General features: G+C 35.6%; 2 protein-coding genes and 1 long non-coding RNA gene across 3 annotated transcripts; 2 read left to right on the top strand and 1 right to left on the bottom strand.

The window, feature by feature from the left end:
- The first annotated feature begins 69 nt into the window (after positions 1-69).
- Positions 70-9,884, top strand: LOC124633347. The gene is made up of 2 exons (XM_047168541.1): positions 70-189; positions 314-9,884. Exon 2 carries the CDS (start codon positions 430-432, stop codon positions 7,177-7,179), a length of 6,750 nt encoding a protein of 2,249 aa, XP_047024497.1. The 5' UTR covers positions 70-189; positions 314-429; the 3' UTR covers positions 7,180-9,884.
- LOC124633366 (microspherule protein 1) lies at positions 9,875-27,406 on the bottom strand. Its single transcript, XM_047168560.1, has 8 exons — positions 27,223-27,406; positions 26,811-27,135; positions 26,379-26,603; positions 25,964-26,120; positions 25,478-25,589; positions 23,830-23,983; positions 10,249-10,464; positions 9,875-9,999 (listed from the first exon to the last, which is right to left on the bottom strand). Exons 1-8 carry the CDS (start codon positions 27,324-27,326, stop codon positions 9,910-9,912), a joined length of 1,383 nt encoding a protein of 460 aa, XP_047024516.1. The 5' UTR covers positions 27,327-27,406; the 3' UTR covers positions 9,875-9,909.
- Positions 19,329-22,622, top strand: LOC124633384. The gene is made up of 2 exons (XR_006984738.1): positions 19,329-21,535; positions 21,637-22,622. It is a non-coding gene; the product is annotated as an uncharacterized LOC124633384 (long non-coding RNA).
- Positions 27,407-27,570: the final 164 nt, after the last annotated feature.

The raw sequence follows: 27,570 nt of genomic DNA on the forward strand, positions 1-27,570 counted from the left end.
ACGATTAAAATTTAAATTAGAAATAATTAATTTGTACACAAATCCATGACGACAAAATTAAGCTCTGTGTTTTTCTATAATTTTTTGATTGGGCAACTTCATAATTTATGGGCGACTTCAAAACGTAATAAATCGGTGTTTCCTTGGAAATAATATTGATGTTTCGTAAAATTTGAAGAAATACTAAAGGTAAATGTGATATTTTATGTTGATACTCGAAGGGCTAAGCTATGCATCCCGAATAAATAAGGCCTATGTGGCATATTGTTTTGACAGTTGTCACTATCTGGCTAATATTTTGTTTATATTTCAGAATGGAAATAGTTTTGTGCAGCCTTCGGATACGGAGTTATTCCAAGGAATTTTAAATCGTCCAACAACAAAAAATGTTGACACCGAATACGAATATGTGTCCAAGTTACCGTGGCAATGGATGCTAAAGACTTGAGGACCGAGTCTGCTGTGAATGAACGCAATAATGACGGCAGCAAGTACTCTCAAAGCGGCGGCATCGCGCTCCACTGTGACAGAAATAAGTCATATCAAGATATCGGATCTAACTCATTGGGCAAAGTGGATGTACCGAACGCACGGCCATGCGCCGTCATAGGACCCGACCGAGTCGTGCCTCCGCCTGACGCGAACGAGGCGTATCATATAAAGAAAGGTATCGCGGAGCCATGGCCATGCATGGACAACACTTATCGACGACCACCCGAATACCCCCATAAATTAACTAGTTTCCAAAACCCAACGAGGAACATATCACCAAGACAAACATTCCAGGAAAATATGCAGCGTATTATGGTGCCCCCTACATACAACTCTATTAAAATAAATGAAGACACCAATAACTATGCTCAACTATCAGATAGGAGTAACGGTCTATCTAAGAATATCAAGCTAAACATGCCACCGGAGGCAAAGTTCTGTGATGTGCCTTATTCTGTTAATCCAAATAATAATGAACATAAAAATGTTAGGAACCCTGAAATGTGTTTACCTAGTGTGAATCCAAATCTTAACCGGACTGCTCCACATGGGTGGCCTCCGGGCAGTGTTAATTTGCGTTCCACAAGGATGTATGGTGCTCCTGAACTGTACCAATATCAAGATTATCCCAGCTGTGCTGGTCCTCGACCAGTAGTGCCCAGACCTCATAGGACTGTTGCAGAAGAACAGGGCTATGTTTATGCTGATCCATATTATCAAGAAGGAAACATTCGCTTCAAGCCTTACCCAAGTGTCAAGGAGAGGTATCCCCAGCAAAGGTATGAATACATTGGTAATTATTCAAATCCGTTCCATCCACCACCTGGTTTTCCGCCTCATAAATATGAGTTGCAGAAATCCATTCCTCCACACCCCTATCCCCCATACCCTCCTATCAAGTACCTGGACAGCCGAGTTGCTGATCCTGTCATGGAGGGATATCAGAGATCTCCTCAAGGTAACTACAATATACAATATCGTAATCAAGTAATCCATCCAAATTATGGACCAGTAATGGGAAATTGTCCCCAAAACAAAATGCATTCATACCCACCTGATGCTCATATGAAGTCAGTCCCTCCTAACAAACTACCTTATGATCCAAATGCAAAGGCTTATATTGAATATGACAACAACCGACCCAAAATTTATCCACCTTCTGAGAGCTATTTTGTTAATGAAATGTCAAGAATGCCTGTAAAAAGTCATGTAATTATGCCTAACTATCCCAATTTAAATATGCATAACATTCCAAACAATCCATATCTCAAAAAAGATGGTCAACAAATAAAAAATTATGACCATATGGCTCATTATAGAAGTATAGACCCTAATTTAAATGTTCATAACCCCATGTCAAGGCATGCACCTGTGTTTTCACCCAACACAATAGCTATATCGCCTACTGATTCTAACACTAGCAATGATACCACACAAACTCTGGGAACTTCCCAGGAAGACTGTGGCTATGTGAGCCAATCCTCTTCTGCAAGTGTAAGAAGCATTGATTCTGGCATAAACAGAATACCAAATGAATACCTAAGAAAATATTATGATAATAGATATGGACCAATAGTAAGAACACCACCTATGATGGCAAAGTCACAATTAAATTCCAATAATAATAAATCATCCAAAGACAAAAAGCAAATAGATGTAAGACAGTTCTTACAAATGTGGAACGAAGGTGATGAAGAGCAAGAAGAGAATGCCTCTAAAGAAATAATCGTACAGGCAAGTTCAAATGATAAAAATAATTTTGGAAAGAAACATGATGCAATGAATAACCAAGAACAACTTTATGTGCTTGGTTTAGTTAATGTTCCAAGTGAAGAACTTGCAAAATATGAACATATCCAAAAAGTTTCTAAACTACCTGAAAATATCAAAGGATATAATAGCATTGAATTGCTCAATCAGTTTGAAGAGGTGATAGAATCATCAAATATGAATAATTACAAAAATCCTCAGAAAGATTTCCATATGTTAATGAAAGGGGGACATCAAAAACAGATAACAGGTGTCATACCCCCCAGGCCAGTGTCGCCTTTAGATGTTGAAGCTAAAATAAGTCAATCTGTTATTCACAAGGAAGTTGGGTGTAATTTTGAAATTAAACCTTGTAGTCCTAAAATGCTCAATGTTGAAGTTGCTGCTCCAGTTCAAAATATTTTATCTGAGAGATCAATAGAAAAAGTTGCTAATCCAGTCATGTTGAAATCACCCATGTTAAATGGCATGAATGAAAACATTGACTGTAATATTATGAAGAGATCAGATCATCATATAAATATCAGTGAAAATGTAAGAATTCCAAGCTGCAAGATGATTAATACACAGTTTTCTAGTAGCAATACCATGGATAATATCAAGAGTAGCTACAGTTTGCAAGATTTAGAAAGTAACTCTGGTTTATGTCTTGCTTCACTACCAAGACTTGATAATGATATTGAGTTAAACTTTCCTGAGGTAAATCAACAGTTTATTAATGCAAATAAAGGAGATAATACAATTATGTCCAACACTATCAGAGACTTGCCATCATTAGAAGTATTAGACCATTCAGACAATCAAATCAAAGACAAATTTGATAATATAAATCCACCCAAGCCTGAAGTTGATGTTGATAAATCGCCATGTATGGTTGACTCAGAAAAAGAGTTCTCTAAATTAAGTAAATACCGTAAAAGTAAGACGAATATTGTAGAGCCTAGAGAAACTCAACTGCAGCATAATGTAAATCCTATCAGAACAGACAGTGTTATCATAAAAAACCCGGATAACATCAAGAATTATGAAGAATCGACAGATTTTTCATCACACAGCTTAGAAAAAGTAATTACAGAAATCCAGCAAGTTCCAATAAATTTGACTTCACAAGGAACTCTACTGGGTGAGACGGAACACTCGTCTGAATCCATTAAGTCACACAATGTAATTGAAGAGAAGCGGCCTGTTGAGATTGCGATAGACTTCAGCTTAAGTAAGCCGGGAATTTTAACTAGTACACACTCTGCGGAATCAGTAAAATTAGTATCACCAACTGATGATAATCCATTTCCTTTAATAAACCGAGACGATTCATCAGATTCCGTCAGTTTACTACCCGTATTAAGTGAACAAAATGACATTTCTTCTAGCTTTGATAATAACAATGCACAGTCTAGTTCAGACAATGAAAAGCAAAGTGAGAGTCAAGAGATAACTACTGGCCCTGACGAAATTGTAAATCAAACCGAAAATACCGAAATAATTTCACAAAGTAATGAGGAATTGGAAAAAAATTGCGAGAGCAATTGTGACCAAAATTGTGTTTCTGACCGTGATAATAGTGCAGAGGAGATGATTGTAGATAGCAATAATACAGTATTAGTTTCAAAACCAGAAATACAAGAAAAAGAAGTTTCAAGTGACATCAATAATGAAAATTTAGAAAAAGAAATAGACTGTTTTGAAAATGCATCAAAGGAATTAGCAGAAGAATCAACTTTGCCTGATAATAACTACGAAGTTCCACATCCCGTAGTTTACCCAGAAAACACTTGTGACATAGATACTTCTGAAAGTACAATGAGTGCTAGAGTAGATGAAGATATTGTTGAAGTTCGCCATTTAGACGAGACATTAAATTCCCCTGCACGTACAACTATTGGATCTGAAATTGTCTCTCCAGAAGTTTTTAATACAAAAGAAACCAACGATTCCGTGATAACAGAACAAGCCCCTACAAAAAATAATGATGACGAAATTTCACTTTCAACTAACGAAGTTGACTATGAAACTTCCGATTTAATAAAACCGCAAACAGCTAATTCAGATACGCATATATTTTGCAACGATTACACCATGGATGCCACAGTTGATAGAGTTGAAGATGACAGTAGCAGCTCGCTCTCGGATAGTGATATGGATTTAAGGGATTTTGAAGAGGAATATTACAAAGGTACAGATAATACCTCAGGACTGTTAAATTCAGAACAATGCAATCTTGATAATCCTACCAATGAAGAACTGAAATCCATAAATGAAAATGAAATAAAACCAGTCAGCCGAAATCAGTTTTGGATGAAGAAAATGTATTCACCTTGGATTCAAAAATTAGTAACGTTTTCTGAAGGCAGTTGTGGTTACAGAATACAGAATGTTACAGTTGAAAACGATATTGAGGATACCAACAATGTATTTATCGATAGTACTGAAACATTAAACACAACAATTGAAAGTAATGAAAGTCTTAAGGTTTCTGATTGTGAGTTGGATACGGAAGACAATGAACAGGAAAAAAAATCTTACGAAACTATATCAGCAGATAATCCTGCAAATTTTGAACAGGAAACAACAGATGTCAATGTCATTAGCACATCTCATGTAGTTAACAGTATTGAAGAAACTGTGACATACAATGAAGAGGTTGAGTGCGAGGATAGTAATATAATAGAAGAAATGTCTTTACAAAATGAACCATTAGTAAACGAAATGGTTGAAATTGCTTCTCCAAGTAATCATGCTCTAACAAATGATCTCAACGAAAACAATGCCATCAATTCATCTTTTGAATTTGCACCAAGTAGCCCCGAAAATACTAGCAAAATTTCAGAAACCGACCTCAATATTAGTGCTGAAAATATATGTGAAGTTCCAGAAACCTCCTACTTAAAAGAACCTTATGGTAAATCTTTGCAAAAAGAGTCAGAAAATGTCGAGCAGCAGCCAGGAGATAATGATGCAGCATTGGCATCACCCGCCTTTTATGAGAATGTTAGAATTTCTTGCAATCAATCTTTTAATAAACTACCAGCAAACGAGGCGTCTTACAAGAAATGTCATCGACTGAAGAGATCATTATCAGATTCTGCACTAAATGCGTACAATAATGATGAGAGTTCCAAACTGGAAAATGAAGAAAATATTGAATTCATTTGGCCATTTAAACGCAGAAAAGTTAATAAAGTCGAGAATGACTTGTTAACACAAAATCTATGCAACATAATAAATCATAACCGACGTAACTCTGTTTCTTCGTTTTATAATGAAGACAACGTTTCTATTTGTATCCTTATCGATAACAGCTGTATTATAACTGAAGAAGAAAACGAAGAACCTGAAAAAGTGTGCTATACGGAACTGCCTGTAGATTGTATAGCGGAGATACAAAATGACTGCATAAAAGACGATGAAAATACCGAGACGCTAACGGAAAACGCGTCTAGTCCACAACAAGAGCAAGTTTGTGATTACTCAGATTCCTATGTATTAGATAGTGAAGAAAAAACTCTAGAAGAGTCTTGGGTTGAAGATGTTGGCTGTGTAGAAACTGTTATTAGTGACGATGTCGCAGAAGATATTGAAATTGGTGAAGCCTCTTCTCCAAAAGATGATGGGTTTTCTGATAATGATGAGTCCGGTGTTTTCAGCAGTAGTGAACATACCGACAAAGTTAAATTCATATATGGTGAAAAAATGTGCAGTGACGATGCTCTGTTCGTCGAAACCTTGTACAAAACTCCACAAATGGATGTAAACAGAACTTTATATAACAGAGAACATCACGTTTCCGAAGATTATGACAGATATTACGATAATGATTCTTTAGAAAAGATGTTATCGGAGTCTCATGAACAAGAATTGTCACCTTATGTTCCACAATATATCGATTCAATGCCAGCTGATGATAAGGAACTCCCAGAAAATAAAGAAAATATGGACAATGAAATATTTCCTCATTTCCAAAACAAAGGGAATGCTGTAGACATCGTTGTCGATATAAACGTGAATAAAATTGAGCGGGAAAATATTCATTCAATTGAATTATTTGCAAAAACTGGTGAAGATATTGTAAATTCTTGTGAATCAAGTATCGATGATGTATTTACATATAACCAAAAAGAAGATGACGCTGTGTATACGTCTAGCTCGCCAGAAGTGTCATCAACTACTTCAGAAGAAAAGAGTTCTGGCATATTACTAAAAATAACCAATTATAAAGGTTCTAGAATATCGCAAATTAATGATGTCAGTAGAGTAAACAAGACATCGAGGTGTAAATTTACTGAAGATAAGGAATATCTGCATTCCCATGCAAACTTTTCTGCTAATCGGCCATTATTGACCAAAGCAGCACAAAAATACATTCCACCTCTAAAAGAATCTATTCGTGATCTTAAAGTCAAACTTTCGTTACCTCAACACAGCCTTATGAAGTTAAAGCAATTAAAAATATCCAAAGACGAACCGAAGGTGAATAAACTAAAGGGCATACCGCAAATTCCTAAGAAGCCAAAGCCTAAATTTGAAGACGTCCTTAAAAGTATAGACGAAATTCAATTTAAAATGCACAAGGAAAAGTCTAAAAAAACTAAAAAATCGATTCCTAAAGTAGTTATTAAGAAAAACCAAAATGGTTCACATTATGCTAGTACTTCAAATAAAGATGATTTTAACCCAGACTTGACGGGTAGAAAATGGCAACCTTGGGTGTTTATAGAGAAAAACCATTTCATTGACAAAATGGCGACTAAGAACAAAACAAAAGCTATTTATAGCCATCGAAAAAAGACTTATGTTTTGGCTGAAAAGTTTCAGAAATATAAGTCTGCGAGCAGCGCTAAGTTCGTGATATCGCCACCGATATCAGACAACCCTTCTTCGAGCCTTAAATACACAATAAGATTAAAACATAATTACTGAGGTAGTTTGTTTTGAGCGTCGTAGTTCCTCGGGTCTTTATGATGATTAACAGCCATATTGGCTACTGTGTTAATGGATCCCACCCTAATAAAGGTCTCGTACTATCATTCCTACGATTCCATTATAGTTTCTTTAGTAGTTACCCGTTAGTTTATTGTGTAGTTTGTATAACGAAGCCAAATTCAGTACTAAGTGTGATATGGAAAAGAAAGCAAAGACATTTTATTGTTTGATAGTGCAATTTGATCTGATCTTTATTTTTTGTTAGTTCTTTCAAATTTTATTATTATCGTTTTACCTGCTGTGCCTGTCATTCCATTTTTATTAGTGTTATTTTAACTATTTATTTAATAGAATTGCACCTTCAAGATTTAAGTAGCCATAATTTATGAGTATTATCTCCGTAAAAATATTTTATTCCAAATAATACTGATATTTCTAATAATGTTTATATTTGTAGAATATTAGGTGATTATTTGTATTTCTGTTTTATTTGTATTGGCGGCGGATTGTTCATCCAAGCATAGTTTGTAAATAAAGTTCTGTGTGAAGATGGGTGTGCGTACAACCAAGGTCACCTGAAATTTCAATGTACTTATGCCTAGTCTATGATTGGTAATAGAATATCTTATTCTGATATATCTCATATTTTTGTGTACCTGTATAAACAGAGTTAATTTTTATCACGTTTTAAAAACACTCAGTATGTAATATTTCTAACATTTCACCTCTTTCTGTCTTCCGTCGCCAAGGTTGAGAATATCGCTGTCATGCGTGTTTTGGTGCTTCAATCTAAACTCGTGTGCACTAAGTGAACAGGCATCATCGTTATATCGTCCGTCATGGTCCAGCTTGCCAAAGACCAGATTATATTATATAAACCTCCAAAGAGCGCTGTTCCATTGGTAGATAGATATAAGGCTGATGTACTGACTTTGATATTTATCTAGGCAATTAAGTAATCACCGTGTGGTTTTGACAAAGATGTTATATTAGTGTTAGTATGGCCAGTACCGTCGGTACTGTCAAGATTGCTCACATATATTTTAAGCACATGTGTAATCATGTCTCTTAGATATTGATTTGACTGCAACATGTGTATCTATGCTACTGTGTAGGCGAAGTACAAAATTTGCACACTTTTATTATTAATACCATATAATCTTTAACATGTATTTTGTTAGAAAATGTTCGTTCAATATCATTCAATAATTTTGTTTGTAATGATGTTGCAGTGAAACAACATAGGTAGTATAGGTAGGTAATAAAATTAAAGCGTGAAATAACCAAAGCCAATACTCAGAAATAATAGATGTTGAGAAAGTGTGTACGTAGGTACTACCTTTGATTTTATACCTACACAGCGAAATAATACCAACAGACGTATTTTTACGTCTTCTACTGAAGAGTAGACACATCCTAATAAACATAATATACACTACATATATTGCTAAAAAATTGCACCAGAATATTTATCTGGAATATTTTCATATACGTACCTAGGTTGCAAAGAGTTAATCAATTTCAATACCTACAGGTACATGTTTTATATAGGACGGAGCGCTAGCAAGCGCGGACAGTGCCTTTACATTGTGCTGATATTATACAAATCTAATTCAAGTATATCATATTTAAGACTACTGTTATTGCTCCATACGTTTTGGCCATTTTAAACATTTTGGAAATAAAATCTGTTGATCTCATAAACAAGGCACTCACCGATTCATGTTTTGCCTTATCGTGCCTATAAATATATTTTATTATTAAATACACTATTTTGATATCATGTACAGGGTGTTCAATAAATATACCAAATATATGTGCTTTTAAGTCCTGCATACATGTATTTGCAAAGTGTTGCCTTCGTAGATAAAATGTTTTAGAGTTAACTATTAGGTAAATAGAGTGTAAGTAATTAAAACAATATTTTAAATGTTTTAAAATTCCATAGAGAATGATCGGTTATACTGTTTAATTAATTTATTTATAGATGATAATATATTGTATGAAAAATGGTAATTTTAAGTATTAATTTAAGTTTTATGGATAATAAATGTACAAAGGTAAAAGTTAAGAAAAGCGTTGATTTTTGTCCACTGTATATTTGGACATGCATAACCTCAGTTGTTGTTGAGGCTGAATATTTACCAAAATTATAATTTGCTAGTGGCACGTGCATGTAACGACTATAGGAGACGCAGCGCCGCAGTGCGCCTGAGGCCGGGGGATGCTCGGCGCTGCCTCTCGGTGACTGATGACTGATTACTTCACGTTCACTTATCAATACCATAGAATTTATTTTCTTCGTAATTTTCGAAACCTTGTATGTTTGTTATGCACTACTGAGTGGGTTGTTTTATTTTCCTGCACTTGTTGGCCATTGTTATAACTTTAAGTTAATGGTATATTCTATTGTGGTTAAATTATTTAATTAAGGGTTATGGATTAATTACTATTGATGATTTTAATAATTAGATATTTGTTTGTCGTTTAAATGTTAATGCATATCTTATGCCAGTAACGCACGTGATAATGTATGGTGATAGACGTAATATTGGACACACTTACTCTAAAACTGAGTGTTTATAAACTGAAGTGTGACACATTATACTGTTAATTAATGGGATGTTATGTATTACGTTTTCGAGTGGTACCTAGTTTTGAAATTGTTCTATAATTGACCAAAATAAATGTGTTCGCAGTAATATAAGTTTATTATTTCAACACGAATTACACAGGTATATTGACTTTGACAGCTTCTTGTCGAATGGCGTTGATGAGTTCTTGATTCACCAGAAAAACGAAGCGAAGACCGGCAATCTGTATGAAAATAAACAAGAACTAAGTTATGCTCTAGTACTAGGTACAATCAAATTAAATAAATGATTGGAAAAATAAATAATAAACTTTTGAATTCAATTCGAATAGCAAGTCTAATTCAAAGTGTTCATAAGTTTCGCTGTAGCATGCAGTTAGGTAATGAGCTGACGTCCAAATCAAGGTTTTGAAAATACAATAGCCGTGATATAATCGACAATACTAATGATACGCAAAACATTTGACGTTTACCTCGATGACGGTGTTGTGATTAAGCTTCACTTTGTTCCCCGGCAGTACGGGGCGGCCATCCACGAATATCGGGCGTTTGCCCTCAGACGACATGAAGAAGTCCCCGCTGTTCCGCAGCCGGATCGTGGCCTGTTTCCTTGAAACCTTCGCGGCTGGCCCTTCCAGGGTCAAGTCCACGTCGATAGCATTGTCCCGGGTGCTGCGCCCCACTGCGATCTAATTACAACAATTAAAAATAAATGTTAATTCTATTTTATGTATAAATGCTATGTTTGACGTAGCACTTAATCTACATACAATGACTTTTAAATCTAATCATATTTTAATGAACTCGGCAAGTAACGTTACAAGTTGATCGTTATCATATCCTCCTGATACGTACTGTAATATGTATGAAAAATATCACCCAGTATATGCGCAGAAATAAATTCGTACGTGTCGCCTACGTCGCCATTGCACACGATATCTACTATCTAACTATTACCGTAAGGAGTACATGCAGTGGCTAATTGACATGCTTGATTAAGGCAGACCGATTGAATAATAAAATACTTCCACCTTTCGTCGCAATGAATTAGCTTTCCTAACGTATAAATACCTGAGATTCAAAGACATCGTTTGACAACCACGGCCTATCAGATAAGTTTGAGTAGGTAAAGTAGCTCCTTACATCAATAAAAATTCACGTTTTCCCCATAAACGCAAATATTTCACATAGTTACCCACGTGTCGTAATAATGTGCAACGATATCTTTCTTCACATGTTCGTAACAGAAGCCATCAAAATACTGAAACCACTGTACAAGTTTTGCGTAAAATCGACGTTTATTAAACACGCACGCAAGCAATTAAAACACAATCGAAATCGGAAACTAATTAACGTATGCACTCTGAAACGAATGATTTTGATAATAGCCGTTTAAAATAATACCTGGTTATAATAATTATATAGAATTGATGACAGCGAACCGTCAGCACATAAATCAATGATTTGCGGGCACATGTCTTATCTTCTTTGCGTGACAATGAAATGGTCGTATAGTTACAAGATTGCATAAAATTATGAAATGTAGACGTCATCACTAATATTTAAATATTTTTAAATAAATTACCTACATAAATAAAATCCTCTATTTACACATATTTGGTGGTAATATTAACAGCGGCAGTTGAACGTGGAATGGTGTGGACGATCTTGACTTTTGCAGTAGTGTACTGTTTAATTATTCTGTTCATTAGTATTGTGTTATTAACAAACCAGATAGAGCTGTTGACATACTAATTGAACAGATAAGGTTATCAAGTAACCAGTTATTCGTAAAGCTGATTATGTGCAAGTACCTCGCGATGTTTGTTACTGTTTGTGTGTGCAATATTTTCCTTCAACCCGCTGGCATATGGCAGTGTGATTAATTTTAATATTGTGTACTCGTAATTAAATGCTGTAGTTTACTGTTACTTCATTAAGTGTTATATGTTTCGTTGTTTGTTTGTTCAGCTTTATGAATTCTTACACCAATTCTCCTAACTGTGACCTTACTGGAATCAAGTTTTGTGTCCAAAGAAAATACATCTATGGCATCTATGGGCTTCACCGTGCGAAGCTGGAAACCTTGAGTGGAATACCAATTTTTGATAAAATTATGTGTACGTCTCCATCGTAATTGAAATTCCATTTTATTTTGTACTTATCCATTGATCATTTTAGCTATCATTTTATAACAGCTAGTTATAAATAGGCACTCTATTTACTGTATAATATTATCGAGGGGTACACTTATAATGGACACTTTACGGACTATTTGATAAGCTCTTTAAATGAGAAATTCTAAGGGACTTTTCTCACTAGTTGCAACACAGAAGATCGTGTACAATTCGCATTACATAAGTAACCCATTCAACTCCTTTCGCATTTCTTGTCGAGAAGCTTTGCTTGTTTACTGACTGTTTGAATGAGAGCTAATTCGACGCTACCGACAAAACACCCCATCGAAAGAGAGGTGCTAAGCTAATGTCTACTAATAGTCACGGCACGGATAGAAAAGACGCAGTGGCTTAGTGACATAGATATGCACTTTCATTAGCCGAGCCACGGTTATGTCCAACCACAGTGTCACGAACACAACACTGCGATATCGCAGACAAAATGCAGAAGAATTGCTCCGGATATGCCAAACATTTACGATCTGCTAACGAGCTTTCGACAAACTTTTTTTGGGACTTTCGTTTGGGAGTTGTTATCAACCAGAATACATAAGTGAATTGGCTACCAACAATGTATTTATGTGCACATGTTCTAGAATGTTCGAAAGGAAAAGCCCTGAAGAATTTCAGGTGAAAATATCACGTGAAAAGACCCCTTTTTTGCAAGATTTTGACCCATGAAGAGGGCAGTATTGTAACTGTCTACGAAGAAAACGTTACTTAAATCAATTTAATAAGCCCCCAGTGATATTACAGAACCAGGATTGATCTAGCTTATTAACCAAGAAATATATAACCCCGGTCAATAAGATTAAAGATTGATAATATAATTGAATGGCACCTAGGTAATAATTCCAAAAAAAGTGCAGTGATTCACAGTAGGAAACTTGACAACATATTCGGAGTTGTCAACATATTCCATTGGCGATTAACGGCCAGTTTCTTCATCAAAAGTTAAAGTTAAAGTAATGTCTAAAGTAAAAGTAACGGTCAAATTCGTTTTTTCAAGGCTAAAGTGACAGCAAAATTCATAGAAAAATTGAATTTAACCGTTACTTTAACTTTAGACATTACTTTGACTTTTACTTTGGCTTTAACTTTTGATGAAGAAACTGGCTGTAAGTATTTACCGTAATTTTTAATTAACGATATGGTAGGTATAATCATGAAAATATTCTGTGGTTTTAGCTCAATCGTCCGACTAATATTATTCCAAAATTATCAGTGTTTATAAATGGAAGAATTAATAGGTATGATTTAAAATGGAGGAAAATTAAGCAGTAGGTAATTAACCGACTTCGTTTATAATTTAGTAACCACGAGTATATTTCGGCTTGTAACTTGGTTTCGGCCGAAACCGAAACTGAACTTATTTGCTCCGTAATGTATGTACCTCAATTCAGTAGTCCTAAATGCCTTGCGTCTTTTTGAGGTGTTGTACGCACTACTACCTGCCTTGTGGCACCGTATGTAGATGGTAGTCCCCGCCCGCATCCGCCTTGCATCCATAATTTACACTAAACGGTTTTTTGTTATTCACTAAAGAGTTGTCATGGTCGCCGCGGTACCGAACGCAAACTCTTCATTGTAATTTAAATCGCGGTTTCGGCTCTGCATCGTATGGAGTTTCAGCACTATGCCGTTTCAGCAAGTTTGGAACCTAAATTGTATTCATGCACGTAAGTGAAGGCAGGTTTGATGACTTAAGGGTCAGAAGTTCTTAGTAGGGAGCCTACGACAGTTTTTTTTAAACGTTTCTTTTTTTAAAGGTTTTGTGGCATGTCGCGGATAGACACCAAAAGCACCTAACTGTTGCAAAAATATTACCCGTTTCAACTCAATATTTCTATTTTATGATTAAAGTTTACGAACTCTAAACACGATAACGTTAATTATTCCTGTAACAATTATTCTAGTATTCAACAATGTAGACATTTTGAAGACGTTTTCTAAATTTTGAGGGTTATAAGAGCATAGTAGTCTATTTGCGTGCAGTTAAGTTTATTGATTAGGTAAGTACCTAGTGCTTCATACATGACAACCATACAATACAATCGATTTTGCATCGAAAAGTACCGTTATTTTAATCTAAAATGATAAATTACATTTTGCAGATGCACATAGTGGAACCTATTAACTTGTTTTTTATTTTTTATTTCACCTACGAACATAAATAAAATATGGCAACACAACAAACAATGCAATATCTACAACATGATAATTAATAGAAACCAAATATGTACAGTTTCGCAAATATTTAAAAAAAAACTCGTTGGAAATGAAGCACGAATGCTAAGTTTTGAAATTCAACAGTGTTCGACACTCGAATTTCCATTCGCTTGCATTCAGTCGAAGTGCGGCCATTGTTGGTGCAGCGATAAAGATAATATGAGCAAAACAACGTTTGCACTTTCTGTGTACCTACCTACCGTGTGAACCTAATATTGTGACTGTTACTTTTTAAATGTATTTTGCGAAGAGAATCTTCAGTTCCTGAGGGAATTGTAAACAAAAAATCGGATATAGGGTAATCTTACATCACTTACGATTTAACGAACAATTTACCAACAGGTAAATGGAAAACAAAAAAGGAATGTATTCTCCTGTACATATTATTAAACTGAAAAGTTTGTTAGAGTGCGTCTTAGGAACTACTTGATCGATTTGAAATATTCTTGCGGTGCCAGAATGCCCGTTTATGGATGATTTTTGTTCGGGTGCGTGGAATAGTTGACGCTGGTAACACCGCTGGTGCAAGCTAGTTCTTCAGGACCTACATGTCATTCAAAATAAACATACTAGTATCAAAGTAACAAACCTTCAGGAAATAAATTCGTTTATCACATAATATAACTTTATACATATCTACAAATAAAGGTACAAGGACATCGCTTTGTAAATACAATATTAAACCAGTTATCATGTAAGTGTGCGGCTACTCAGGTATTCGCTGTTACACAATAATGACTACTTACTTGCTCATTTTTATCTTTATCGAAATATACAATTAACTGTCGATCGATTATGATATCTATCTATCTATCTAAGTATATCTAAGATAATCGTAGTACCTAATAATGTCTTGAAGAAAAAAATTGCTGGTCAACCTACTAATTTTAGTTATGTGCAATGAACAAAATGACTTGCCAGCTTCTAATGAAACTTTCTGCATACATGACGAATATGAGTAAGCATTTTATGTACAACGAAAGCTACTATACTTAACAGTGTTTTTTCTTCAATAAGCTAACGTAGAAACTAATTAATAACTCTCAATTATTAACTAAATATCTCTTCAGTTTAATGACTAATCACAGTTCCTTAAATAACACATTGTTTTTCAGTTTACACAGATGTTACTTACAGCTGTTCACCTACAATAAGCAAGCATATAAATACCTTACACTAAAGCAAGTTATACATAGTTAAAAGGAAAATAACCACTTACTTCCAAATAAGATTGGGAATTCACTGAGTTAATCTAAGTATAAGTACTATTATTATGAAGAGGAAAAAAATATTCTTGTTTGTTTATAATGGATAAACTACTGAACCGATTAAAAAAATATTTCTCTGCTGGAAAGCTACTCTTCCCGTGTAAAACAGGCTATATTTTATCCCTGTAATTCCCACGGGCAGCAGCTCTCAACGTGGGGGGAACCGCGAGAAAACGGCTAGTTTATATTATATATATTTACAAAACGATTGCGTTATGCATAATGACATAAAATTTTACATTTGAGCTGGTTGTTATCAATAGACTAAGTAAGGTAATTAACGCGTACTTATCAAATAAATATACACATTGAAAAATATGTAAACAGTCGCTCACGATAAACAAGCTCGTTTCCACTAAGATATGTAGTATACTTCGCAGTACAGTTAATTATTCGCACACCGTAATACAAGCACTTTATTGCTACATACAGACGACTGTCAATTAAAAAATACAAATTAATACACAAGTATTGTAAGCAAATAAATTTTAAATAAGTGATTTATAAAATTCAAGTAAGTATACCTTTACGACCGCGCGCAACCAAGTGACATTTGGCCTGTCATTGACCTCGCGTCTAATTTTGTACTACCCTCCAGTTTTTATCAAAAACATAACTTATTTTTGTTTCTATATTCATTGAGCGGCTACGTCCGAGAACTACCTCTATAAAATTATTGGTTTGTGACTTGAAAAAGTTTAGTGACTTTAAATTGGTACACCAAAAATCGGAATAACTGCGTTTAACTATTTACGGAACCTATTAGTGCTTTTAACATCGTTAGCTACATTTTCACGGCAACGTTGTCGTGTATACTTAAAATAGTACTAAATGAAACACCCGTTATGCGGTGACAACGAAATAGGCTAACTTGCGAGATTTACTGTTCCGAAGACAACACAGTTCCAAGTTCCACTTAGTCATGGTTCAGGTAAATTGAATATAAGAAAAAAATTAAGTGAGCCTTGAAGAATATTCAAAAGCAATTTGAAGTTTGACACATTGAATTAAAACGGAAATTGCAATTTCTGGTAACCCTAAATAGTGCCTTCTTAATGCACCATGTAGGTTTACGTCCACCAAATATTTGTGTAGCCTTGAATCAACATAGTGATATTTCGTGTTTAATTAATATTAAGCCCACGTTTGCCTAAGATTTGTCACAATTAATATCGATCGTTGTTGCAGCTTTGATTATATATATGTCTAGATGTAGCGTCGAGTGCGCGCAAGCGTGGAAAAAAATGTCGATGTACTGTTCATCGACAGGAGCTTTCCTGTCAATCAGAACAGATCGTGCCGCTTAACTGTCAAAACGTATTACGCGCGCTAACTAAAATACAAATAACAGAGATAAAATGACGACATGTGCAATTAAAGTCTGCCGGAATTATAAAGGAAGGCTAAAAAGTGCCAATAACATCACCTATCATCGGTAACTGACCCAGAAAATAAATAGTTGTTTTTTGTAATTATGTTTACTAAATCACGCCATTTTGTATCAGTGTTGCCAGTTTCTGTTTTTCATTTTCCCAACTTCACGTGTTTATGTTATGTATAAAGGATATTTTTTTAAGCATTGCGCAAAAAAATAATAGGTATAATTTATATTTTTATTGCTCAGATAGACATTTTCTGATTCTCCCAAATATTATCTACTATTATTTGATTAGTAAATTATGGTCATCAGCGTAACATCATTTTTTAATAGAATTCCAAGTAATCCTATTGTTAGGAGTCAGTGGATAGACTGCATTAAAAAAAGCCGCGGAGATGTGATGTGGACACCAACAAAAAATACCGTAGTGTGTTCCGATCACTTCCGCAGCAAGGACATGAGTACTGTCGACAAGATAGGGCGCTGAAGACTTACAAAAGGAGCAGTGCCAAGCAAGGTTCAATTTTCTATAAAGTTATAGTTAAACAGAATAACACTATGTATACAAACTTATTTAATTAGTCTATTTTTTTTTCATTATTTATGGGAGAATCGTAGTAGCTGGTATCATTATTTACGTCAACGCGCAGTGTAAAATGACACCTACACGCACACATGCATAACAATTTAGTCTCTGCTTCTTTGTTGGGATTGTATGGTGACACTCCATCTAGACATATATATAATCAAAGTGTTGCAGATAATAAATGTTTCATAATTGCTGTGATACCTGTATGATTTAGTGTTGCGAACTCGTTCTGAAAACCATACTTAGCCATATTAATTAAATAGCGATTACTAAATATCAATCATTTGAATACCTATATTGTAATTAAAATTATTCGAGTTGTAGTATTATAATGTTAAATAATAATGTTAACTTCCTTAATAACAGGTAAAATATGCTGGAAAATAAAGTTGAATTTTCGGCCTCATGCCCAGTTACGGAAGAATATTTACCCACCATAATTCATAATTATATGTATTATTACTCTGCCTCGTAATTAACAAATTGCTGAGTGCGAAAGTTACGGAAGAGTATTTACCCATCATAATTCATAATTGCGATTTCCTGCTCAATAAAATTGCCCGTAGGTTCCTACGTTTATTTTAAACAAAGTGAAAACGAAAATAACTATTGACATTGACAAACGTAGGTAAGTATTGCCATCTGCAAAAGTCGCGATTGATAATGATCGACCATAAATTCAACAAAGATATTTATCATTAATACATATTATGTAATTTTTTATGTATTTTTACAAACTCATAGCGTTGCGTCGCACCTACATGCCAGTTTGCCTATGTATGTAAAAGTGACCCGATGCTATCAGCAAAACAATCGCGCATTTTAAAATCAGATAACAACTTTTATTTGACGTGTAATTTCTGTACACTATCGCAATAATGACCTTTTTGACTGTTACCGATAACGTTGACTTCACGTCCTTTGTTCAAGTTATAAATACAAATTTTAATGACGACCTACAACCTACTTGCCTGTATAAATTTCCAGAAATATATCCATAATCAAAACTTTCAATATGAAGGAATATTTAATTTATTATTTCTTTAATAACTTTATTTACTTTCGGTAAAGGTAAGAAGTTTTTTGTTTTGTCACAGGCTACCTAGTCTATGAGTGAATTCAAACCTGGGATCTGGGAACCACATTGTTGAAGGACGACGAGTGTTGATCTTGGTTCCGGCCTAACTTGAGTAACAGTTCCAACAAAGTTGTCAAAACTACGGCCGACATTAACGATATACCTATCGCATTGGCGAACCGATTATGATAATTAAAAACTTATCTAGTGTACCTAAATGATTCCTTAACGTAATCAGCGATTAGCATTAGTGAATAAAACTACTTATATTTTATTTGCTAGCCGTTTTCTGCGGTTTCATCCGTTATTTTTGTCATTGCTTCAGGAAAATAGTGCTTCTTTTTGAATGGGAAATCATCAAATGACCCCTCCCACTGTGGGCTAGCAGCCTAAAGGAGTGTCAGACTCTTACTGACTATTAACCATCATGTTCCTTCTGAAGCCCTTTATGTACCACGGCCGCGATAACTTTTTCGAACAATCCCGCAGCCCCAGAAAAATGGTGCTCAATTTAAATCATTATATAGAACTGTGTGTGCCATCACATACTGCATCATTCAAAGAACAATGTCAGACGTCCATAGTAACTTAGGCTCAATAAAAATATTTCATGTACAGTGAAAATTCTTAGTTTTTTGTGTAGTTTAATGTCAGAAGCTTTTCTATGTTTTCCACTTTTGCATTGAACTTCTCAAAACCAAATTATTCCAAATTATTAAAACGAAAAACCTGAACTCGATAAACTTATTAAAATTATATTTTTTTTTTTGGAAAAGTTCTAGATAACAATTAAATATTTTATAAGAAGTTAGTATTTTATATTTAAATTGTTGTAGTAAAGAACTTTGTGTCCGTGAGAATTTAGTTTTAAAAGTTGATTGGGTGGGCCGAAACCTGACATTGTTCTTTCCCGTGTGGATTGGAACCCATCATCATTTGGATATCCCTTGTATTCATAATCGGGACATACTCTAACTCCATACATAAGGCCTTGGGAAGTTTAGGCTTTTCAGCAGTAAACCAAGAGACCAGTAATAAATCGTCCGTAAATAGCTTGCTGAGGATATCCTTTTCCAGCGATCCTGTCATTTACATAGCACAGACGTATTGGAGTTTCTTTGTTGAAATTAATCATTTAGGACTGCACCTACCGACGCAATTATGTAAGCAGTGAATTAGCAGCATCATCGCGGGTCAAGCTAAACAGTATTTAGAAATCCGATTCAAGGCAAAGCAAAGTACGTTATATCGGCACAAATAGTATCGAAATTTCATATTCTTCAAACTGAACTTCCTATAGAATAAATAATTAATTTACAGTGTACATCTTTGACCTCGATGACCCAGTTGAAATACTTGTAAGGAACGTTGTGTAAGGAAAGTCGGTTACCGTGTTCCAACCCCTGAAGATTATTTTACGCACACTTATAGTGTAGAAAAATTGAAGAACCTGTCACAACTGAAGAGTTTGTTAGTTTTTTTGCTTTAACGCGCTAATCTCAAGAACTACTGGTCCGATTTGAAAAAAATCTTTCAATGTTAGATAGCCCATTTATCGAGGATGGTTATAGCCTACTTTTTATCTGGGTTCGTGCAGACATTCTCACGGGATACGGGTTAAACTACTGGCAGAAGCTAGTCTCATATAAAGTGGATATGTGGCAAACAGCTCAAAAAGGAAGATAAACGAATACAGCAGAAGGCCTCGTTATATGCATCTAGTTGGCTCTCAAGTCACACAATGACGCGTTAATAATTAGAATGCGCTCCTAAAACCAACCAATCAACGTCAGTTCACAGGTACTTCAGAAGAAGGAGTTATACCCGTCCATTCTATCACTCTCTCTCTTCTTCTAATGGATGCGCAATATATTTGAGAGCGACCATCGAAATTCCAGCAACTAACTACATATCACGGATAAAATAATAAAAGTGAAAATAAAAACGTAATTTATTTAATGTGTGCAAAGAGCTGCACCTGTTAGGTACTTCGATAAAATTACAGTTACTGTCGTCAAACCGAAACAAAATAAAACTAATTACGAAGAAAGGACTCAAAAGTAAAGAAAAAAAAACACGCTTACACGTCATGTTCTCCACTGCCACACTATCTATGTACATGTTTTCGAAAAATAATTACGTAGCGAAACGTTAAAAAAAGAAATATTATGTACGACGAGATGGTCAGGTATCAGAAACTTCGCTCAGTGGATTCACCGGACATTGACCAAGTTCCACAAGTTTACCATTCCATTCTCTATTGATACTTGTTGTTATGAATATCGAATTCACTGCTACTGCCCAAACAATCGCCTTGTTATAATAGAATGTTATGTAAACATCGTCGCTGGCACCGACCATTTCTCATAACATGAGCCACAATAAGATTTTTGTTCTGTCTGTACATACTTATTACCTTCTCACAAGTGGATAGTTAACTGCACAACCGGGAATACAATAAACTCTCAAGAATCGAACTAATTTATTTGGACGTTATTTTAATCTTATTTTTACCGTTTCGTACTTCCGACTGAAATAGTGTGTATTTTTTGAGTGAGAATTTAAATTGAATTAAAGAAAAACCTAATTGTGCCTCGTTTGTAGGTATTGTTTGTTGGAAATCAACCTTAATGTTTAAACATGACGCATATATGGAACTCAATTTGCGTGGAATTAATAAAATTTGCATTGTTTCAAAATTAATTGTGAAAGAAACATATCAAGGAGTGAACACGGAATCTAGACGTAATAAAGATAAACTGAAAGATTGCATAATCCCCTTAAGATAAAAGCTGAAATGGCGTAATTTAAAATGGGTAACATTGGAGTTATTGAAACGAGGGCAATCGATAGTTTGTGACGATATGTGGACTAGATAGTGAAATGAATAGATATTTTTTATGTTGAGCGGGTGACCGTGTCATTAGGGGTGGGAGGCGTCCTTGAATTCGTTGTCAGGGTCTACGTGAATACCTATATGCATCGGTATGTCATGCCTGCACCCGATATTGACGCCGAGGGGGAAATATGCCATGGAATGAGTAATACAATCATGCTACTAATTACTTTCATTTTCAATTTTGCTGACATTGTCAATAAGGGTGTTTTTATTTATGTGAAATAAATTGAAATACATTTTTAGCATCGTAATGTTGCAATGTTTGAAGAACTGTTGACGAAGTAAAGAACGTTGGTCGATGAAGTAAATACGCAAGAGTCGCTAATTTCAAGATGGCCGCTCAAGGAGGTAATGTATCGTCGATATCGAACCTTTTTAAATTTTTAAACTTATTATTCCTAGAGTTGTAGATTTTCTTATTTTTAACTTTTTATTTTAAAAAAGAAATAATTCAATACCTTATTTTTAAAACGAATCTAAAGTTAAGATTAGAAGTTACTTTCTTTTATTAAAATAACGGTTTCAGCTGCTATTGATGTCACTGTTGGCATATGTGTTGGCTAAATACATTTTGTTGAAATTCTGTTTTGATACCCACTTACATGAGGTAACGTACATTTTACAGGTAAGTGAAGTAAGTTTTTAGGATCACTAGGATTTGATAAACAGCTGGTAATTGAAGTATTATTAAGCATATTTCTTTATATAAACCTGCCTAACCTTTTGCCATGCTTGCGTCGGCTTCCACTCTAACCAGATGCAGCTGTGTACCAGTGTCTTCATGGAGCGACTACTTCTCTGACCTCAAACCAGTTACCTAAGGAACCCAACTATTACCCCTCGGTGGGCGTGGTTGTCATACTTTCTGGCATGACAAGATTGTCACCCATCCATGGACCGACTGAACCAAGTGTTGCTTAACCTTATGATCGATGGAGCCGTGCAGCTGTAACTTAGCCACAAGCTCCAATTAAAATACTAATTGTGTACTGATAGAATAATAAATAGGGTTAATTCACTCCAACTATGATTGAAAGTAAATTATTACCTGACAATTATCAACGATCAAACATAAGCAAGTATCGTATTTATGTTGCCTTGGAATTTTAATGGAATAATATTATTAAGATATCAAATAAATTACGTGAAGAGAAACAAGTTTTTACTTTCATTTGTCACTGTCATCTTGACACATTTGTACTTCTTAAATAAATAGATATTGGACTATAGTTGGTGTTTTATTTTGACCTACTCTGCCCACTACATTAAACGATTAAAATGTGTTTGAAAATAATGTTTACTTTATTATGTTACTTACCTACAATATCACCTACTAGGTATCCCTAATCCATGTGTTTAATATTTGAGAAGAGGTAGGGGTATTAACAAGCTGGACTGGGTAATCAGATCGTAGGAGCCACGGAGAACAAAAATGATTAGCGGAGATGTCATAACGCAAAATGTCCTAAGAAAGTAGCGCGCCTAAATCTGGGTGTTCGAGGGGCGAGGAACGTTAATTCTGACCTATCTGCCTTATGGAATTTCCGCTAATCTTTCCTTATTCCGTGGTCGGGCGGTCAAGCAGTCTTACCAACAGGTATCAGTTGCCGAGTAGTGGATCCTAAATAGGCAGTAGCTCCAAGTCAAAAATTGACACTCAGCATTCAAATAGACTGGATTAAGCATTAAACAATTGACAAAAGTATTGCAAATACATTAGGGGCAAAATACAAGGTAAGTAAATAGATATCCCTAGACCGTAGAAACAAAAGATTTACTACTGCAAAACTTATGTTTAGACACCCATTGAAGACCTTACAGTCACCACTGTGACCAGCCAACAGAAGTGTGAGCCAATGTGGTTATGAGTCAGCTTTGAGCTATTTACAGATACCTACTTTTCCCAAAAGCATAACAATTCTTTGCCTCATCATTCTTTGCATCTGATTCGTTTCATAGGAGACTGCAAAGGCGTATGAGGCTTTCGTTTAACTGTAGACGGCAATTGGCTTATGTGATGATCTCAGAAGAAGCAAATATATTCTTGTTTAGGATAAAAATGTTACAGAACCATGCAAATAATTCAGAACCCTAAGTTAGCTTTTTGGTGCAAACTACATAATGTATTAAGTAGGCACCTTAAAGAATCTCCTAAACAGATACTATTTGGTTGTGATCCATTGTCTAGGCGGCATATGCGACGATAGACGATATAAAAAAAATCATTTGTGCAGTCTTTAGTATTCTTACATATTTTGGATATCATATTAATTGTCTTTGCTTCATGCAAGATTTGCATTTTTGCTGTAACTACATAAGTTAGGTTTTTAGTTGTTTTAATTGCCCTACACGTTTATAAAATATCTAAGCATACCGGGTATCTAATTCTGTTCTCTGACTTACTAAGAAAAAAAAAATTAAGTTTCCAATACATACCTCTCTAGACCTCATAAGGAATCGTACAAGTCTTCCTCGGAGCACAGCCAGCGTGTTCTTATCCAGCTCTATAGTAGTCCCTGAGAGAGACTGCACCAGCACTTGCCAACGTGACAGGGAAGTTTCCAGAAGCCGGATGTCTTTCTTGTCCACTCTGGATTAGGAAAGTAAAAAAATTTATTTATTGTAGATTACTGACTTCCGTAGATGAAATGGCTGCAGTTTCTCAGACTTAATAATATAATAAAAATAAAAAATAAATAAAAATAAAAATCTTGTATATTCAGACGCCAAGGCCCATAAAATGTTAGTAATAAAAAACAACTTAACCTATGTTAGATAATTACAATACAAGAAAAAGAAGATACACTGCCTTATTCACTGGAAGGGTTCTCAAGTTGCATGTAAAACATACAGCTTGACAAACCTATCCAGTGCAGGCCCATCCAGTCTATGCGCGAATATTTTAAGGATGCTGTTGGTACTTCCCCTGACTCTGTGTACTAGCGACGCAACTTTCTTACGCATAATAGCAAAGTAGTCGTCCGTTTGTGCATCCGCGAACATGCCCGATGCACTACAGTATGGTGTCTCAACATCGCCCTAAAAGCATTATTATATTGGATGCGCAAGGTATTGTCAGCCTTTTGGGTATGATTGGCCCAGAGGCTGCTGGTGTAGAAGCTCTGGCAGTAAGCTTTGAAAAGCGTTATTTTGACTGGTACTGAGCAACCAGCAAACCTCCTTGCCACCATATTTCCCCTAACAGCCAACGCCCTTCGCTCCCTTTCCATATCCAAATCAACCTTTAAATCCTCAGTAACAATATGTCCTAGGTATTTAAACTTGGTTACTCTCCTCAAGAGCGACCCACTGAGTGTTACAGGTGGAACATACGATGGGTTTTTATTTTTACCTCTAAACACCAACAGCTCACTTTTAATTGGATTGTACTTCAGCCCATGCCGTAATAGAGAGGAATTTTGTATTTGTTGTTTGTCTGTACACTGAAAGCTCCGAAACTACTAAACCGATTTGAAGAATTCTTCCACTGTTGAAAAGCTGATGATGATGATGATGTCCTCCTAGCCGATTATCGGCTACGGCGGCTGTTCTCATGTAAGGAGAGTAGCCAGCTGCGCAGGACATATTATAGTGAACAAGCATTTGCGCAGACACAGGTGCACTCCCTATTCCTTCACTCTCATAGCCCGATGGGACGGCAATCCGACACGACCGTAGAGAGATCAGGCGCAGGACCGACATTTACGTGCTCTCCGATGCACGGGTGTATCAATCACCAACTTCCAGGCTCCGGGCTGCTTTGTGAAAGTCTTCTAAAACCCACAAAGCGATTTCGGCCCGACTCGGGAATCGAACCCGAGACCTCGTGCTCAGCAGCCGCACTTGCGACAACTAGACCAACGAGGCAGTTAAAAAAAAAGTTGAAAAGCTACACTATCCCTAAGTCACAAAGGTATTATTTTATGATGTTACAGGGTTAAGTTTTCTCGGGTTGCGGGTGTAACAGCTTTGAAACATAGTCTTTCTTCTTGACTAGAACTAAACTACTGGTGTTGTTTTCCTTGCCTTAATTTAAATTTTATTATGTACATGTAAGGGTTTTGCAGTATAAAGTAAATTTTACCTGTCTGCCATTTGCATTTCAATATCCATGCCATCTTCTTTATAATCTGGCAGCTCATTGTCATTCATTGTGTCTTCAGCATCAGAAAACGTCATTATTGGGTCAGTTGGATCTGAAACACAAAATGTCATGATACCTTATTGAACTTTAAATGTATTATTATCTATGCTACTATTGTTAACATGTTAAGTTTGTGAGATTTTTAAGGGTTTATTAAAAAAAAATAAAAAATTCTGTTACCAATAGAAAGCCACTTTATTTATTTGTTCCATAGGTTATAAGTATTTAAGTATGGTAAGTAGTTCTCCCATCTGTGATGCAGATGAAATGGTCAGAAATTAGTTTAGAAATAAATATGGTCAATGATCAGTGGTTCAAAAAAGCTTGAAGAAGTGACATATCCTTCAAACTTTGATGACCAATTATGATGTGTTAATTCATCAGTTACAAAAATCCTTATGTCTGTATTATGTAAATAGTACTTACTTTTAGGCAGTGGCTGTACTGTCTGGCTTGGTAAGAGGTGATACTGTTTCAGTAGCTGCCAATGTGCTAACAAAGTCTTTGCAGTCCGTGATGGATAGAACACATGGGGGTTCTGGTCTAATAACTCTTGGAACTTCTCCAGCGGTGGGAGAGATGACTGTAATCAAATATTTTTTTGTTACAAACCTGTTACTTTGATTGAAAGATTGAGTGACAATAGGCTCATCCGGTCATAATTCCCATAATATAAAGGATCAACCAGGAATAAAATTACTAGAGGCAATAACCAGCTCTTCTTTGGACATTTGCATCAGTGCAACAGGATCTAAGAGTTCTTACTCAGTATGATTAGCCAGTGATTTACGCACTGAAGTGTATTTCATGTATGCTGTAAGTAAAAGTATCATGAACCTACCGGAACACTCGGTACCGTAGCAAGCAACTCTTCTTCAGCATTTGAGTATAAAGCTTGTTGCTGCACCAGAGCTACCAAATCAGGATGCAGGTTACGCATAGCAGCAATGGCCACGCGTGATATCTCAGCATTGTACAGCAGTGCATACCAACGAGACTGCAACTCACTGACTGTGAAGCGGCAGGAGAATTTCACTCCTCTGTGAACTATCCGTAAATCATTTGTCTGAAAATGTATTGTATGTTTGTTTTAGAATCTGTCTACACTTTCATAACAACAGAGTATAAGATACATGGGATTGAGGGAATCAACTGTAATGGTCACATGTAGGTGTTTCCCATTACACAATTCATAACAACACAAAAATGCAAAAGTAAACAACAATATTGAAGTAGAAGTACAGAGCATGCTTTGATAAAGTGGACAGTTTACCTGTTGTACACCTAATATCAATGCTAGATCATCTGTAGGCTTCCATCGGCCTAAATCTTTTGTGGAGAGGTGACTCAGATGTCCTTTACGACGAATCTTACGACCGACGCCTCCTCCACCAGAGATCTTACTAGAAGCTCGGCGGCGCTCTGACGGCGGGTTTGCGGGAGGCGTAGGAGCGCTAGTTACAGGAATCTCTGATACTTGGCTCGTGTACGACTGTGTGCGCATTCTCTTGTCTCCCTTCCCCAGTGAAGAACCGGGCAAACCACTGTATTCCACCAATTCATCGTCAAATCTCCTTCGTTTTATGGACCTTGACGAGCTGAAAATGACACCCATCAACGGTATAAATGAGTAATTCTGTCTATTTATTTACGCTACGATTCGAGGCAGAAAAACATTGTTTTACCTGCGCCTTTTATTGTCGTCTGCTGTGTTGTGAAACGGAGAGCGAGTTGTATTAGGATACTCGTTACTGTCCGAAGCATTAGAGGGTGTAGCTGGGAAATCCATTTTATACTTAGCAAGCAAAACACAACACTGTTTCTTTAAAAATACAACAAAATCATTATTTTTCAGGGAAGCGCAAACTTATAACTTATACTTATATATGATATTTTATAAATCATCGACAACTGACAAATTATTGCCCCTGTCAATGTCATAAAAATCATAGACAAAAATAGTGCTGATCGAGGGTATAGACCCAGATCAAATGGCTATACTGCCATACTTGCTGCCCTTAGCAGCCATCTAG

Source organism: Helicoverpa zea, chromosome 1 (assembly GCF_022581195.2).
Source record: "Helicoverpa zea isolate HzStark_Cry1AcR chromosome 1, ilHelZeax1.1, whole genome shotgun sequence".
Classification (NCBI taxonomy): Eukaryota; Metazoa; Arthropoda; class Insecta; order Lepidoptera; family Noctuidae; genus Helicoverpa; species Helicoverpa zea.

Bases quoted from the DNA above. Each gene is read 5' to 3' on its own strand.
- LOC124633347 (XM_047168541.1), top strand. From the start codon at position 430: ATGGATGCTAAAGACTTGAGGACCGAGTCTGCTGTGAATGAACGCAAT.
- LOC124633366 (XM_047168560.1), bottom strand. From the start codon at position 27,326: ATGGATTTCCCAGCTACACCCTCTAATGCTTCGGACAGTAACGAGTAT. The intron at 26,121-26,378 runs GTAGGTTCATGA...ATTTGATTACAG, and splicing joins CTACGGTACCGAGTGTTCCG to TCATCTCTCCCACCGCTGGA. The intron at 23,984-25,477 runs GTAAAATTTACT...TTCCTAATCCAG, and splicing joins GAAATGCAAATGGCAGACAG to AGTGGACAAGAAAGACATCC.